Below are 14,405 nucleotides of genomic sequence, written 5' to 3'. Positions count from 1 at the left end.
GCGATGAGCCAAGGAACATAGCACCATAGGCGGATCATAGGTGACACAACGGGTAGGCTTTTAGTTCGTGGCTTCTTCAGCGATCCACCGTGCAGTGTCTACCCTCGACTAGCAGTCAAAGGAAGATCAAATGGTGCACATATCACCATGTACATGCCCAACCAGGGGCGGATCCAGGGCCCGGGCTGCCCGGGCTGCAGCCCGGGGCGAGTCCATGTAGCCCCTTTAACATATGTGGTGTTTAGCCTAAAAAACTATGATCTTAATTAGACAAAAGGAGGCCTAGGAAGCAAGATCAGACTGTTTTGAACGTGAATCAGCAGCTCAGCCCGGGGCGCAGCCCCGCTCTGGATCCGCCCCTGTGCCCAACTATGCATAAATCACGATGCACATCAAATGGTGCACATCACATGAGCATGTACACTTGAGCGTTCCATCGCTCCATGTCGCCCAGCTTGGTCCTCTTCGGCTAGGATCGCTACTCTCTTTAGTCGCACATCAGTTTCTTAGTTAGTACAACTAGTTTTCTCCATCGTTCAGCGGTGCCTTTTGTTGTGTTCAACCCCATCACTAATGGTATCTCGCCATGATGTGATGTTGGACGTGTATGACTCTTAACTTCAGCTTAATGAAACACGTGCTACGCATGTTCTCGGAAGAAAAAAAAAACATGAGCATGTACACCTTAGAGCCAAAAAAAAAACTATGTTTCTCTTCTGTTACTATCTATAGCAGTGTTTGACTAGTACTATCTAATTATATGATGATGATTGCAAATACTCGACGCCGTTTCTGCTGAAACACCTACACTCTGAACGCGCAGTTGGTCAGTTTTGCCATAAACAGCAAGCAGCAGCCTATATCTGTCTGTCGAGAAACAGGAGAAACAGGACCCTCCTCTTTCATTCCCGCCATTCCCTCCCTACACAACCGGATTCCCCTCCTTTGCCGAGAGCCCGAAGCTCTCGGTAAAGAGGATTTCACTCTCGGCAGATCATTTGCCGAGAGCTGCTCTCGGCAAAGAGCGATCGGCAAAAGGTCTCCCGGCAAAGGTTTATTTGCCGAGAGCCCCTCTCAGCAAACTCTTTGCCGAGAGCAAAATAAAAACTCTCAGCAAAACCTAACTCTCGGCAAAATATCACCGCTGTAACGGCAACCCGCCCGTAACGGTCGTCCCATACACTTCTTTGCCGAGAGCAACTCTCGGCAAAGAATTTTTTTTAAAAAAAATAAAATAGATTATGGGGCTGAGGTGGTTTAAAAAAAAACTTCTTTGCTGAGAGCCAGCGCTCGGCAAAGGAAAGGTTTGCCGAGAGCCAGCTCTCCGCAAAGGAAAGCTTTGCTGAGAGCCCTAGAATATGCTCTCGGCAAAGAGTCATATTTGCCGAGAGTTAGGTGCTCGGCAAATCTTACTCTTTGCCGAGAGCCCAGTTAGTTGGGCTCTCGGCAAATATTAGCTCTCGGCAAAGAGTCCAGAGAGCATTTTTTATTTTTGTTTATATTTCCAGCTTCAACATCACATATTTCACAAATATAACACATCATATATATCACAAATATCACATATTTAACAAATATGCCATCCACATCACATGTCTCACATAATCCATCTTAACATCTCAAATCCAACAGTTCATCTCACAAAGTGCACGACAATACATTATGAAGAGCAACAAGCTCACCCCCAAGCATCCCAGTCCCTCGACCCTCCCTCCGGCGGCTGCTGCTGCTGCGGCGGTGGATACTGCTGGTACCCCGACGCTCCCGACGGCTGCTGATGCGGCGGAAGTGGTGGAAACGGCGCGTGCCACGACCCTCCCGACAGCGGCTGCTGAGGCCCCTCATTCGAACCCGCCGATTGATTCTGCACAAAGGAGAAGAAAAAATAGTAATTATAGTAATACTAAGGCATATAATTGTAATCTAAGCGTACACAAGTCAATATTTGCAGAACTAGGTATAAAATTGAAATCTAAGCCTAGACACATCAAAATTTCGGCAGCACCTCCCCTGCACGGTGGGGTTTCCAAAACCTGCAAGAAAACCAACGGCACGATGGCCGTCCACCACATATCAACGGCGAGATGGCCGGCACACATATATATGAACGGCACGAAGGCCTCCCATCACATATCAACGGCACGATGGCCGACATGCACAGTAAAGAGCTTTTGTTAGAGAAGTTGAACTCACGGATGGGTAAGGTGGGTATGGGTAAGGCGGTGGAGGAGCGAACAGCTCTGGTGGCGCTGGACGACCCATCGTGACGCCAAGACTTGCCACGTACTGAGCCAAGGCGTCAAACCTCGTCCGCTCGGCCTCCAACCTTTGTCGCTCGGCCTCCATCCTCTGTCACTCGGCCTCCCGCTCCCTCTGTCGCTCTTCCTCCATCCTTGCCTTATGCTCCTGGAGCGCAAGCACCTGGGCCTGTAATTTTTCACCGCATTGTTACAAGCAGTTTCGAGGAATGTAAAACCAAAGAACGACGAATAAAACAGAAATAACCTGTAGTGCTGGCACACGATGCGTCGAAGTGTCCTGCCTTGGGCGTATGGGCACGCTACCGCTCGTGCTGCTTGCCCGGACCTGTGAGAGAGTGGGAGTGCTGTGCGGGTCGAGCGTGCTGTTGCCGATGAGGTACCGCCCATGCTTCTTGCCTCCTCCCACCCTCATGACGATGTCGCCGTCAATGTCCGCGGTGTGCGGATCCCAGTCTGCCCCATGGACCGTCCTTGCCGCCTCGGTGTACTGACTGATGCGCTCGGGGATGCTCTCGTTGGTGAAGGACTCGGCTGGGTCGTCCGGGTTCCAGTCGATTTCGTCTGTCGCCTTACCCTTGTGGGCCAGAACCCATGACTTGAGCTCTCCGCATGGCTGGTTTTGATGTGCAGCCGACTGCGACAAAAACAACAAGACGGTTACAAATCATGCAGGAATAAGCGTCTGAAAGAATAATTGAAGCTACACCAAGTCACGTACCCATCTTGCCCCGTATTCGTGGATGTTAAGGTTGCCCTGGTGGTGTGATACACCTGGCATCAGCAAACGCCGTTCCCGGAGGACGGTGTGGTTATCCGCCCAATCGGCACTCACCCACCTGTCGACCATCATCTTCCAGGCCCGCGTTTTATTGGCGCACCAGCCAGGAGGCACCTGTACGACATCAAGTACATTGACAGATATAAGAACAATTCAAGCTACCCAATCTCAGAAGAAATCAATATTGATGTTGTATATTTACCTTCAGGTACTGCTCTTTGGTCAGATGCATTAATCTTGCATCTTCTTTCTTCACCTTCCGAGCCTCGTAGACGGCACAGTAATCGATGATGGCCTGGAGCCGCGCCTCGTAATGCATGTCTGAGATGCGGCATCTAAAAGATTTGGCCAACGCCTTGGTCGCCCTCTCCTCGTAGCCCTCGGCGCATCTAAAGAAGTCCTGCATATAGAAAAGATGTATCAATACACTGGTTCAACAAACTCTGGCGAATGCAATGTATTGAGCAAAGTAGTGGGAGGAAGACTTACCCAAAACTCGGTCATAACCCGCTCCGCCACGCTGTCGTACGTGTGGCCCGTCTCGTCCTCCGCATCAGGGGCGCTGACGTAGTGCTCGTACGTGTAGGCCGGCTCTCGCGCTCCGGCGTGGGTAACCAAGCCTAGCAAGTGTTCCCTGCAGAGAAGACCCATGATGCCATTGGGCAACCTTTTGTGAGCACCTGGGACCACGACCTTCCAAGACCTGCGTAAGTGATTAAGAAAAAACTGTTAGTTTCCATTGTGATTCTATCATATGTAGTAGCAAAAAATATAAAAGTTACGTACTTTTGCCCAACGGGTCGAATGACCGGGCGTAGAGCCTCAGGTATTGCCCCAGGGATCTCACGGGTGCTCCGGCGGCCCGAGTACATCCACTCACGGTCATCCATCCTCTAACATATATATCACCAAGTAATAAATATGACCATGGACTTGCATCTACACGTCGTTCCTACCATCTAATAGGTAAGGATAGGTCCTAATCCCACCCGAGGATGCATAGATGGGGTTAGTTCCCATGGTCTAGTCCTATCCGAGACAGAAATTCGGCAGCACCTCCCCGCTGTTCTCCAAATACACGTCTGGACAGGGAGATTGTGTATCCGGAGAACAACAGGAAGGTACTGTCGAAACTCTGTCTCGGATCGGAGCAGACCATGGAAACTAACACCATCTACGCATCCTCGGGCTATCCAAAAAAACGTGGACAATTCAAAACAAATACGGTTATAGATATGCAAAGATCTGCATATTTGTAACCCTATCTCTTTCGAACGGGAGACGCCTAACTGGGTTACGTGGAGATACATGCCCAGGACAAAGAAATAGTGGTTATACCTTAGGTGGCGGTGAAGTCAGGCTAGCGGGGCCGTGGCGGGTCGGTGCAGTGGCGAGGCGACGCGGTGCGGGCAGACCCGCAACGTCAAGGAAGACGAGGTACTCCGGCTAGCCTCCGACGGGATCTTCTCTGAAAATCAAAAGGACACAAGACCATCAATTCAAAATTTCGGCAGCACCTCCCCTGCAGGGTGAGGTCTCCAAAACCTGCAAGAAACAAACGACACGATGGCCGGCAAGCATATATATCTCAACGGCACAATGGCCGGCATGCACATATACAATTCCAACATAAACAACAATCGACAATCCCAAACGTCGAAACGCCATCGGCACACCACCGCCGAAACCTCCACCACCACTTCAACACCACCCCAACACCACCACCATGACCTCCACCACCCCAGCACCACCGCCACCACTCCACCAATCCACCACCACTCCACCACCACCCCACCACTACCACTACCACTACCACTACCACTACCAAGAAATACAAGATTGCAATACCTAGGGCGCCGGGCACGTAGAGCGGAGACGGGCGGACGCCGGCGGGGGCGGGGCTGCGGCGGCCGGGGGGATGCGGCTAGGGCGCTGGCGGGCGGACGCGGCTGGGGAGGGGCGGGCGCGGCCGGGGCACGAATCGCAGGGAGGCGTTGCGGTGTGGCCGGGGCGGGGAGGGGCTGTCGGCTGTCGGCCGGGCGGGCGGGCGCGGTGCTGCCGGGCGGGCGCCGCGAGCGCGGGCCAGGCGGGCGGGCGGCCACGGCCAGCCAGCGGCGGGCGACCGGGCGAGGCCTGCTGCCGGCCGGGCAGTCAGTCGCGGGCACTGCCGGGCGGCGGCGGCCGCGGCCAGCCAGCGGCGCGCTGCCAGGCGAGGCCTGCTGCGGCGGCCGGACGGCGGGGCGGGCGTTCTGCGGCGGCTGGACGGCGCGGGCGGGGCGGCGGCGAGCTCCACGGGCGGCGGCGGCGAGCAGCAGTGAGCGCGGGCGCGGTGGCGGCGGGCAGCAGTGAGCGCGGGCCGGTGGCGGTTGGATAGCCTTTGTGTCGCGGGCGCGTTGGATAAGACCTGGAGGCCCACTTTGCCGAGAGCCAGATCACGGCGGCTCTCGGCAAACATCCCGCCTTTGTCGAGAGCCAGGCCGATCCGGCTCTCGGCAAACATTTTTTTTTTTGAAAAAATTATTTATTTCTTATTTAAATAACTGCAGCAGCAAAAAAATTTAAATAACCTGGAGGCCCACTTTGCCGAGAGCCAGATCACGGCGGCTCTCGGCAAACATCCCATCTTTGCCGAGCACCAGGCCAATCCGGATCTCGGCAAACATTTTTTTTTTGAAAAATATACTTATTTCTTATTTAAATAACTGCAGCAGCAAAAAAAAATTCTTTTTTTACTCCGCCCAGATTTTTTTCAAAATAAATGGAAAAAAATTTTAATCCTTTGCCGAGAGCTGCTCTCGGCAAAACCTAAAAAATCTTTGCTGAGAGCCACTCTCGGCAAAGAAAGGTTTTTTTAAATATTTTTTTTCAAAATGATTTTTTTTTAAAAAAATAACTCTTTGCCGAGAGCTTCTAGGGGCGCTCGGCAAACCCTTGATGCAGGCCAGGTAAAAAAAAGAAATCGGAGCCGAGAGCTAACCAGAGAGCTCTCGGCAAAGGTTCTTTGCCGAGAGCAAAACCCATATGCTCTCGGCAAATAATTTGTAAAAAAGAATTAAAAAATAGCAAACGGCTCCCAAAAATTACGAAATTTTGCCTGTTTTACAATTTATGCTTTCTAATGACTATAGAAAAAGTTTGGAAGTCCAAAACCTAATTCACGCGTGACATTGTTTGAAAATCCTAATGGATCCTTCTCAACTCTATGAAACATATTCGGAGATGTTTCAGATTGTAAGAATCAGACGCCACCGCTTGTGCGAAACTTTTTCAAATTTTTACCACGGCCTCCAAGTGTGGTACCATGACTTTATTGCAAATATCACAATTTTCCGACTTCGTTTCCGTTTTTTAAGAATTTTTAAATCGTTCGGCGACATTTTCGTGGTATTCGATTCGTAAAATAAAAGGTGAAAAAAACGTCAACAAGATGTTATTTGGCCTCAATAATGCATAAATAGCATGAATATCAATTTATACTTAATTATTTCCCGTGTTTAAATCACTCGTCGTTCAAATTTTAATTTTTACTCGTGATTAAAAAAACTGCTTGAAATGCAATTAATTAAATAGATATAGCAAATAATTACAAAAATACACAAAATTTTAATATTGAGTAGAACCTATAGTATGTGTATAGAGAAAAAAGTTTAGAGCGCCCAAAATAAAAAAATAATAATATTTTTGGACAAAAGCGAGGAGAAGAGAAACACATGAAATAATAAGCACCCTTTGCCGAGAGCCATACATGGCTCTCGGCAAATAGGTCACTTTGCCGAGAGCGGCTCTCGGCAAATAATTAACGCCGTAAGCCTAAATAACGCTGGAAGCCTATTGCCGTGCGGACTTCTTTGCCGAGAGGCCGGCTCTCGGCAAATGTTATGTTTGCCATGAGTTCTTATTTGCTGAGAGCGCAGCTTTCGGCAAAGGACAAGTTTGCCGAGCATTTTTGTTTGCCGTGATCCGTGCTCTCGGCAAAGTTAACCTTTGCCCAGAGTTTTACTTTGTCGAGAGGTGCTCTCGGCAAATCAGTTCTTTGGTGAGAGCCCTTTGTTTTGCGCTCGGCAACTATTTAGGCTCTCGGGAAAGGCCGGTTTTCCCGTAGTGGTACCCTTCAAACTCGGAAAGCATTTTTTAATTAAAATCAACCAAAACCATCTTCTGATCCAAACTAACTAATTAAGCAAAAAAAAAAATCCCTGCAGCTAACGTCCATCCATCTCTCGATCGCAGAATCAGCTAGGATCGTCCAAGTCCGTTCATGTCCGTGGCTGCCTGCCCTCCGTCGTCGGAGCAGAGCAGGCAGCACGCGTCCATCGTCGTCGTTCCCCGGCGCAGGCCGCAGCCATGGGCCAATGCTGCTCCAAGGGCGCCGCCGGCGGGGCGGCAGCGGCCGACGACGACGCGGCGCCTGCAGCAGGCGCAAAAGCGGAGGCACCGCCGAGCCGCGCCGCGTCGAACGGCGACCACCAGAGGCCGTCAGCGGCCGCGGCGGCACCTGGTACCAGTAAGGCAGCGGCGGCCTCGCCTTCCGGCGGCGGCAGGGCCAGCACCAGCAAGCCAGCCGGCCCCCTTGGCGCGGTGCTGGGTCGCCCCATGGAGGACGTGAGCGGGACCTACTCGGCGTGACGCACCTGTGCACGCACCGGACCACCGGCGAGAAGCTGGCGTGCAAGACGATCGCGAAGCGGAAACTGGCGACCAAGGAGGACGTGCAGGACGTCCGGCGCGAGGTGCAGATCATGCACCACCTCTCCGGCCAGCGCAACGTGGTGGACCTCCGGGGCGCCTACGAGGACAAGCACAACGTGCACCTGGTCATGGAGCTCTGCGCCGGCGTCGAGCTCTTCGACCGCATCATCGCGAAAGGCCAGTACACGGAGCGCGGCGCCGCGGCGCTGCTGCGCACCATCGTGCAGATCGTGCACACCTGCCACGCCATGGGGGTGATGCACCGGGACATCAAGCCCGAGAACTTCTTGCTCCTGAGCAAGGACGAGGACGCGCCGCTCAAGGCCACCGACTTCGGCCTCTCGGTGTTCTTAGGAAGGGGAGGTGCTCAGGGACATCGTCGGCAGCGCCTACTACATCGCGCCGGAGGTGCTCAAGAGGAGGTACGGGCCGGAGGCCGACATCTGGAGCGTCGGCGTCATGCTCTACATCTTCCTCGCCGGCGTGCCGCCATTCTGGGCAGGTACCTTAATTAGCTTTTGTACGTCTATCGATTGGAATCGGAAATTAATCCATGCATTGATCGTATGATTCATGGTTTCTGAATGGATGATGCTCTTGGTGGTGGTGGCGTGCAGAGAATGAGAATGGCATCTTCACGGCCATCCTGCGAGGGCAGCTGGACCTCTCGAGCGAGCCATGGCCGCATATTTCACCGGGAGCCAAGGATCTCGTCAGGAAGATGCTCCACATCAACCCCAAGGAGCGAATAACAGCGTTCCAGGTTCTCAGTAAGTAGTAACTTTTGAAGACATTTTTTTTCAGTAAGTAGTAACTAATTAAACATCTCTTCTCAACGTGTTGTTAATCATGAGTAGCACATTAGAAATGTTTTTTTAAAAAAAACATAGCACATCAGAAATGTTGCTTGCATTGACGACATGGCTGATGTAAACTTGGTTGTAGATCACCCATGGATCAAAGAAGACGGGGATGCACCCAGTGGCGGATCCAAAGGGGCAGTGGCGGATCCAGGATGAGCACCTCAGGGGGGCTAATCAATAGAGATTTAGAACAAATGTTGAAGATTAACGATGAAATCACATTTTTTCTACAGTAATATCAAGGCAAAATCACTCTCCCGGGGGGGGGGCTGCAGCCCCCCCAGCCCCCCCCTGGATCCGCCAATGCAAAGGGGGGGCTGGGGGGGCTCCAGCCCCCCCTAATTTCTTGATTTCAATGCTAATTACTGTAGCAAAAGCTTGATTTCACCGTTAAATCTTCGTGCAAATCAACATCTCTGTTGTTTTAGCCCCCCTTATCCAGCATCCCACATCCGCCACTGGATGCACCTGATACACCACTTGACAATGTTGTCGTCACAAGGCTCAAGCAGTTCAGGGCCATGAACCAGTTCAAGAAAGCTGCACTGAGGGTACATATATATCTGATAGCTACTAGTCCACATCGATCTTAAACATTGCTTATATATCAAAGTTCTAAACAACACTGCTTGATTACAAGGGAAATTTAATTGGGTAAAATACATTTGTCAACCTTCAACTTGCACTGAAGTTCGGTTTTCAACCTTCAAATATGAAACCGGGTAAGAAACACCCTCCAACTGTCAAAACCAGACAACTTAGGTCCTTCGCTGGTTTTAAAAACGGTTTTCTAGTTACAGGAGTTGCTGAAATTTTATATGATTATTTTTAAGCATCTTAACGTCCTCAAATGAAAAAACTCAAAACTACAAAGTTGTAAATCTCATTGAGAGCTACAACTTGGGTATAAAAAGTATCCTCTTTGATTACATACAAAAAAATATATATTAATTTTCTAATGAGGCTAGCGCTAGTATGCGATTATTATGTTGCTAAAATTTTATATTATTTTTTTTAGCATCTTAACGTCGTCAAATGGAAAAAATTAAAGCTAGAAAGTTGTAGATATCATTCATATGTACAATTTTCGTATAAAAATCATCTTTATCCGACATCGTATTGAAAAGTTCTAATTTTCACAAGTTGGGTCTTGTCACATTGCTCCTGATTACAGGTGGCGTGACAAGACCCAACTTTCAAAAAATCATAACTCTTCAGTAAGACGTCGAATGATGATGATTTTTACATGAAAGTTGTATATCTCGAATAATATGAAATTTCAGCAGCATAAAAATCGCGTACTAGCGCTTGCCCATTACAAAATTAATATATTTGTTGTATGGAGTCAAATGAAGATAATTTTTATAACAAAATTGTAGTTCTCAATAAGATCTACATCTTTGTAGTTTTGGGTTGTTTCCTTTGAGGACATAATGATTTTTACAAACATAATATAAAATTTCAGCACCTTCCGAAAATAGAAAACCGCTTTTGAAATTAGCCGATGACCAAATTTATCCGGTTTTGACAGTTGGAGGGTGTCTTTTACCCAGTTTCGTAGTTGAAGGTTGAAAATTGAACTTCAGTGCAAGTTGAAGGTTGAAAAATGTACTTTACCCAATTTAACTCAATCTAATTATTATGCCCTTATAAACCTAATGTAGATCATAGCTGGCTGCCTGTCTGAAGAGGAGATCACCGGGCTCAAGGAGATGTTCAAGAACATCGACAAAGATAACAGCGGGACCATTACGCTTGAAGAGCTCAAAAACGGTTTGGCAAAGCATGGAACCAAGCTGTCAGACGGTGAAATTCAGCAACTGATGGAAGCAGAGTGAGTTTTTCAGAGTACAGAGTTTAATAGGCTGTGGTTCTATTCAATATGAGGAGGTGATCTGAAAATATCACTTTTTATATACCTTTTATATGACGATTCCAGGCTGATGCTGATGGCAACGGGATAATTGATTACGACGAGTTCGTCACCGCGACAGTGCACATGAACAAATTGGACAGAGAGGAGCACCTTTACACAGCATTCCAGTATTTTGACAAGGACAACAGTGGGTAAGTTGAACTTTGAAATGACACAGCTGAGATTCTGGGCTATCAATAAATATATCAAAGAAAAACACATATAATGCATTTATTAAAAACAGGTACATTACGAGAGAAGAGCTTGAGCAAGCCTTGAAGGAGCAAGGGTTGTATGACGCCGAGAAAATCAAAGAGGTCATCTCAGATGCCGACTCTGACAATGTAAGGAACAGAGACATTATGCAAATTTTAGTTTACATATATAATAAACCATAGAAACCACAACATCATCAAAGTTACTTAGGAATAGTGGCTGGGGGTATATAGAAACATAATCTAGTAAATCAATCAAATGATTAAATGTTTGCTTGTATTGACTGCACATGGAGTATGTTTTTCTTGTTCTCTTAAAATCAAGAGACTAAAACATACTTTGCATGTGTAGGATGGGAGGATAGATTATTCAGAGTTTGTGGCGATGATGAGGAAAGGGACCGCTGGTGCTGAGCCAATGAACAACAAGAAGAGGCGAGACGTAGTCCTAGAGTGAAGCAGCAAGTGTGTCTGTGTGTGTAGTGTGTATAGCGCTCAAACAACAAGCAAGTTTTCGCAACTGTACACTAATGCAATGGAATTACTTTTGCGATCAGTTGATGGATGGTTCGGTTGTGTACAATGTGCTGTTGATTGCTGGTTTTGAATGCAATACATACTTACAGAACTGATAAGGAAAGGGAAAAGCACATGATATGCTAGCTAATCACTCCAGAAGTCCAGAACCTAACAGAAGCTTTATGTACTACTGCTTCAGACAGAACAACATGGCGACTCAGCAAGTTCATAATTCATAAGATTACTAATGACAGATGTTATATTTTCATTTATACTAGTGCGAAAACAGATATTTGAGGGAACATCATGTAACAAGAAAATTCCAAAAGTTAACTTTCTTCATGCGAATTGAACAAATAAACGATATGCGTAGTAACCATATGACAGAAGACACAATGATGTCAGTTTATCAACCAAAACGAGAAGTTGTACCGATCAGATCTTAAACCATCCCAAAGATATGATTAGGGGATGTTTCTCTATGCATGCAAAAAGAAATGGATATTGCAATGATCACTTCCACAGATCGTACAAGGAACATTTTGACACTTGAGAGAGACAACCACTGACCAAAAACTGACAATGGTATGTTAACAAAAATGGTATATATATATATATATATATGATCCTTGAAAGCTATGGAGGCAGTACTACATCAATTCTACAGTAATAACGTGCAAAGCTACAGGTACTATCATTATTTTCATGGAGGCTTTGCAACGAACAGCTGCATGGTGCCTGCACACAAACTTGGTGATCTGGCAAATGCAGGAAACAGAACGCCGTGACCGACCACAACCAATCCAATGCAATGATGAAATCAAGACATATATCCTCTTGGTTAAGGCACCCAACCCAATCAAAGGAAAACACGGTAACCCACATTCCCATGGTGGTGTTGCTGCAACTGCAAGCAGCTAGCTGTTGGTGTAGAAATTAACAAGAAAGAGAGGCGAAGGAGCTAGTGGGGTTAGTCGAGTGGAGTACCGATTAAGGTCAAAATGCATGTTAACTCGATCCGTGATTTGGATTGCATTTTTTGTTTCTTCAGTCCGAAGAATGTGCTGTCGGGTCCTCTATAGCCGATAGGGATCCTATCGGCTTCTGGGTTACTGATAGTCCTGTCGTCTGCTGGAAGGCCGACTGGGCTCGACACGTAGACAGCCAGGCCAGGTACTCTCTCTGCCTCACTCGTCAGACGCTCGCGCTCTCTCTCTCCCGGCTGCGCCAGCGTTGGCCTCCAATGTCGCCAACTCTCGATGAGTTGGTGTCAGGGTTCAAAATTTCGGCGAAATTTCGGCCGAATTTCACGAAATTCGGTAATTTCGGTGGTGGCCGAAAGAAAACTCCGAAATTTTTTAATACACTAATACATGTGCTATATAACTCTAATCTTATATTTTTCTATTGTTTATATTGCATATTCTTCTATTTAATAGATATGTAGTCATAAATCATACTAATATTTGTTTAGATCCAAATTTTTTTAGAAAAAACATACTTCATGTGCTAATCTCTAAAAAAATTTCGGCGAAATTTCGGCGAAATTCGGTAATTTCGGTGGTGGCCGAAATTAAAAACCTTGGTTGGTGTTGAGGAGGCACACGAGATTGTCTTGGCGTCTCCAAGGTCGCGCGAACTCGGTCTACTGGCCGCCAAGAGCCCAAGAGCACGTCACGCACCACCAAGCCTAAAGCGCAGGCTAAAAAGGTCCTTGGAGGTGGATGCGGCGTTGCGGCATGTACACAGTTCCTGCAGGCGTTGGCAGGCGGATGCAAGCCTGTTAGGCATTGCAGGCTATACTGCTTAGGCCCGCATCAATTGAAGCAAACGTCTGCAGTGTCCACAAAGCTAGTTTTTGCAGGCGGACCGAGCAGGTGCTGGCAGGCCGGCCCGCACTTGCTGCATACCGATCGAGAAGCCCCGAGAGAGAGGAGGATGAGTGAGACTGAGAGAGCAAAGAGAACAGAGAAAACCATGTCGTTGCATTGCCGGGCCATGTCGGCATACCTTTGATCTGACGGCTACGACAAGTGTCCCCACCACCACACAGGCACACGCCATAGATCCTAAGGGTAGAGTGGTGGAGTCGATCAACAAACTTTGCAAAACAATCTCTCCCTCATTTCACAATCCAATGCAAATATTTACACTTACACAAACATCTTATAAAGTGGACTGTAAGTGATAAAAATCGATGAAGGTCAAAATGCATGTTAACACCCCGATTTGGATCAGGGTTGTCCTTTTTTTTTCTTCGGACCTACCTATATATATATAAGAGCGACGTGTGCAGGGAGAGGACCGCAGGACGTACGTGACGTGTGTGATCGAAGAGTTTTTTTCCTTCTCCGATATGCATGAGTAGTGCTCCGTATGTATATATCTTTATCTTTATATTACTTATATTAATGGAGGAAGCATGTGATGCGAATTGAATTGAGCAATTAATTAGCTCAGCCACACAAGGCCGTTCAAGTCTTGATTTGTTGACCCGAATGTTCATATTTTTCTGGATTATTTATTTTAAAATTTAATAGACAACATGCTCATAGCGTGAGTATACGCTCGTGTATATGATTGTCTGCGTACATTACAAAATGACCTTAAAATTGAAGACTAACAAAACCAAGTAACTCAGAGCGACAACAACACTTGTCGTTGTAGGAGGAGGACCTCTAAATTCTTGAAAAATCTTGAGATTGTAGGAGGGAATGAGTGTCTTCACATAATACATTACAAAATGATGAAATTGAAGACCGACAAAACCAAGTGATGACTCGGAGCAACAACAGTTGGACGTACCTTCAACGTAATGATGAAAGTGGAAATGAAATAAAAATCTTGCATGCATCTATATACATGTCGTGATTATTGGATTATTATTGGGTTGGATGCATGACTGATTTATATAATGCTATTGGATTGGACCTTCTGCGGCGGCGCCGGCGTGTACTCAGGGACGTAGCCAGCGGTGGGGCTAAGGGGGCTTCAGCCCCCCCTACCCATCCTGAGCACGTGGAGTTTTCCTAAGTCCCCCCTTAAAATTTTATGTATACATGTATTAGGTAGGAGGGGCTAAGGTTAAGAGAAGATAAAAAAATCTCTATTCTTTTGTTCAGCCCCTCCTACGTCACTGCGTGTACTTGTTGTAATTCCTGACGA

The 14,405-nt window shown here is 47.5% G+C and overlaps 1 protein-coding gene and 1 pseudogene across 1 annotated transcript; one reads left to right on the top strand and one right to left on the bottom strand.

Moving 5' to 3' along the window:
- Nucleotides 1-2,380: 2,380 nt before the first annotated feature.
- On the bottom strand, nt 2,381-3,929 carry LOC136506922 (uncharacterized). Its single transcript, XM_066501805.1, has 5 exons — nt 3,826-3,929; nt 3,529-3,742; nt 3,242-3,439; nt 2,980-3,153; nt 2,381-2,895 (listed from the first exon to the last, which is right to left on the bottom strand). The coding sequence occupies exons 1-5, from the start codon at nt 3,927-3,929 to the stop codon at nt 2,449-2,451; spliced, it is 1,137 nt and encodes a 378-aa protein (XP_066357902.1). The 3' UTR covers nt 2,381-2,448.
- Nucleotides 3,930-7,297: 3,368 nt separating this feature from the next.
- Nucleotides 7,298-11,178, top strand: LOC136508934 (calcium-dependent protein kinase 25-like; annotated as a pseudogene).
- The last annotated feature ends 3,227 nt before the right edge of the window (nt 11,179-14,405 follow it).

The sequence above is a fragment of the Miscanthus floridulus genome, chromosome 15 (assembly GCF_019320115.1).
Source record: "Miscanthus floridulus cultivar M001 chromosome 15, ASM1932011v1, whole genome shotgun sequence".
Taxonomy (NCBI): Eukaryota; Viridiplantae; Streptophyta; class Magnoliopsida; order Poales; family Poaceae; genus Miscanthus; species Miscanthus floridulus.
This window is presented reverse-complemented; position numbering and strand designations above follow the sequence as displayed.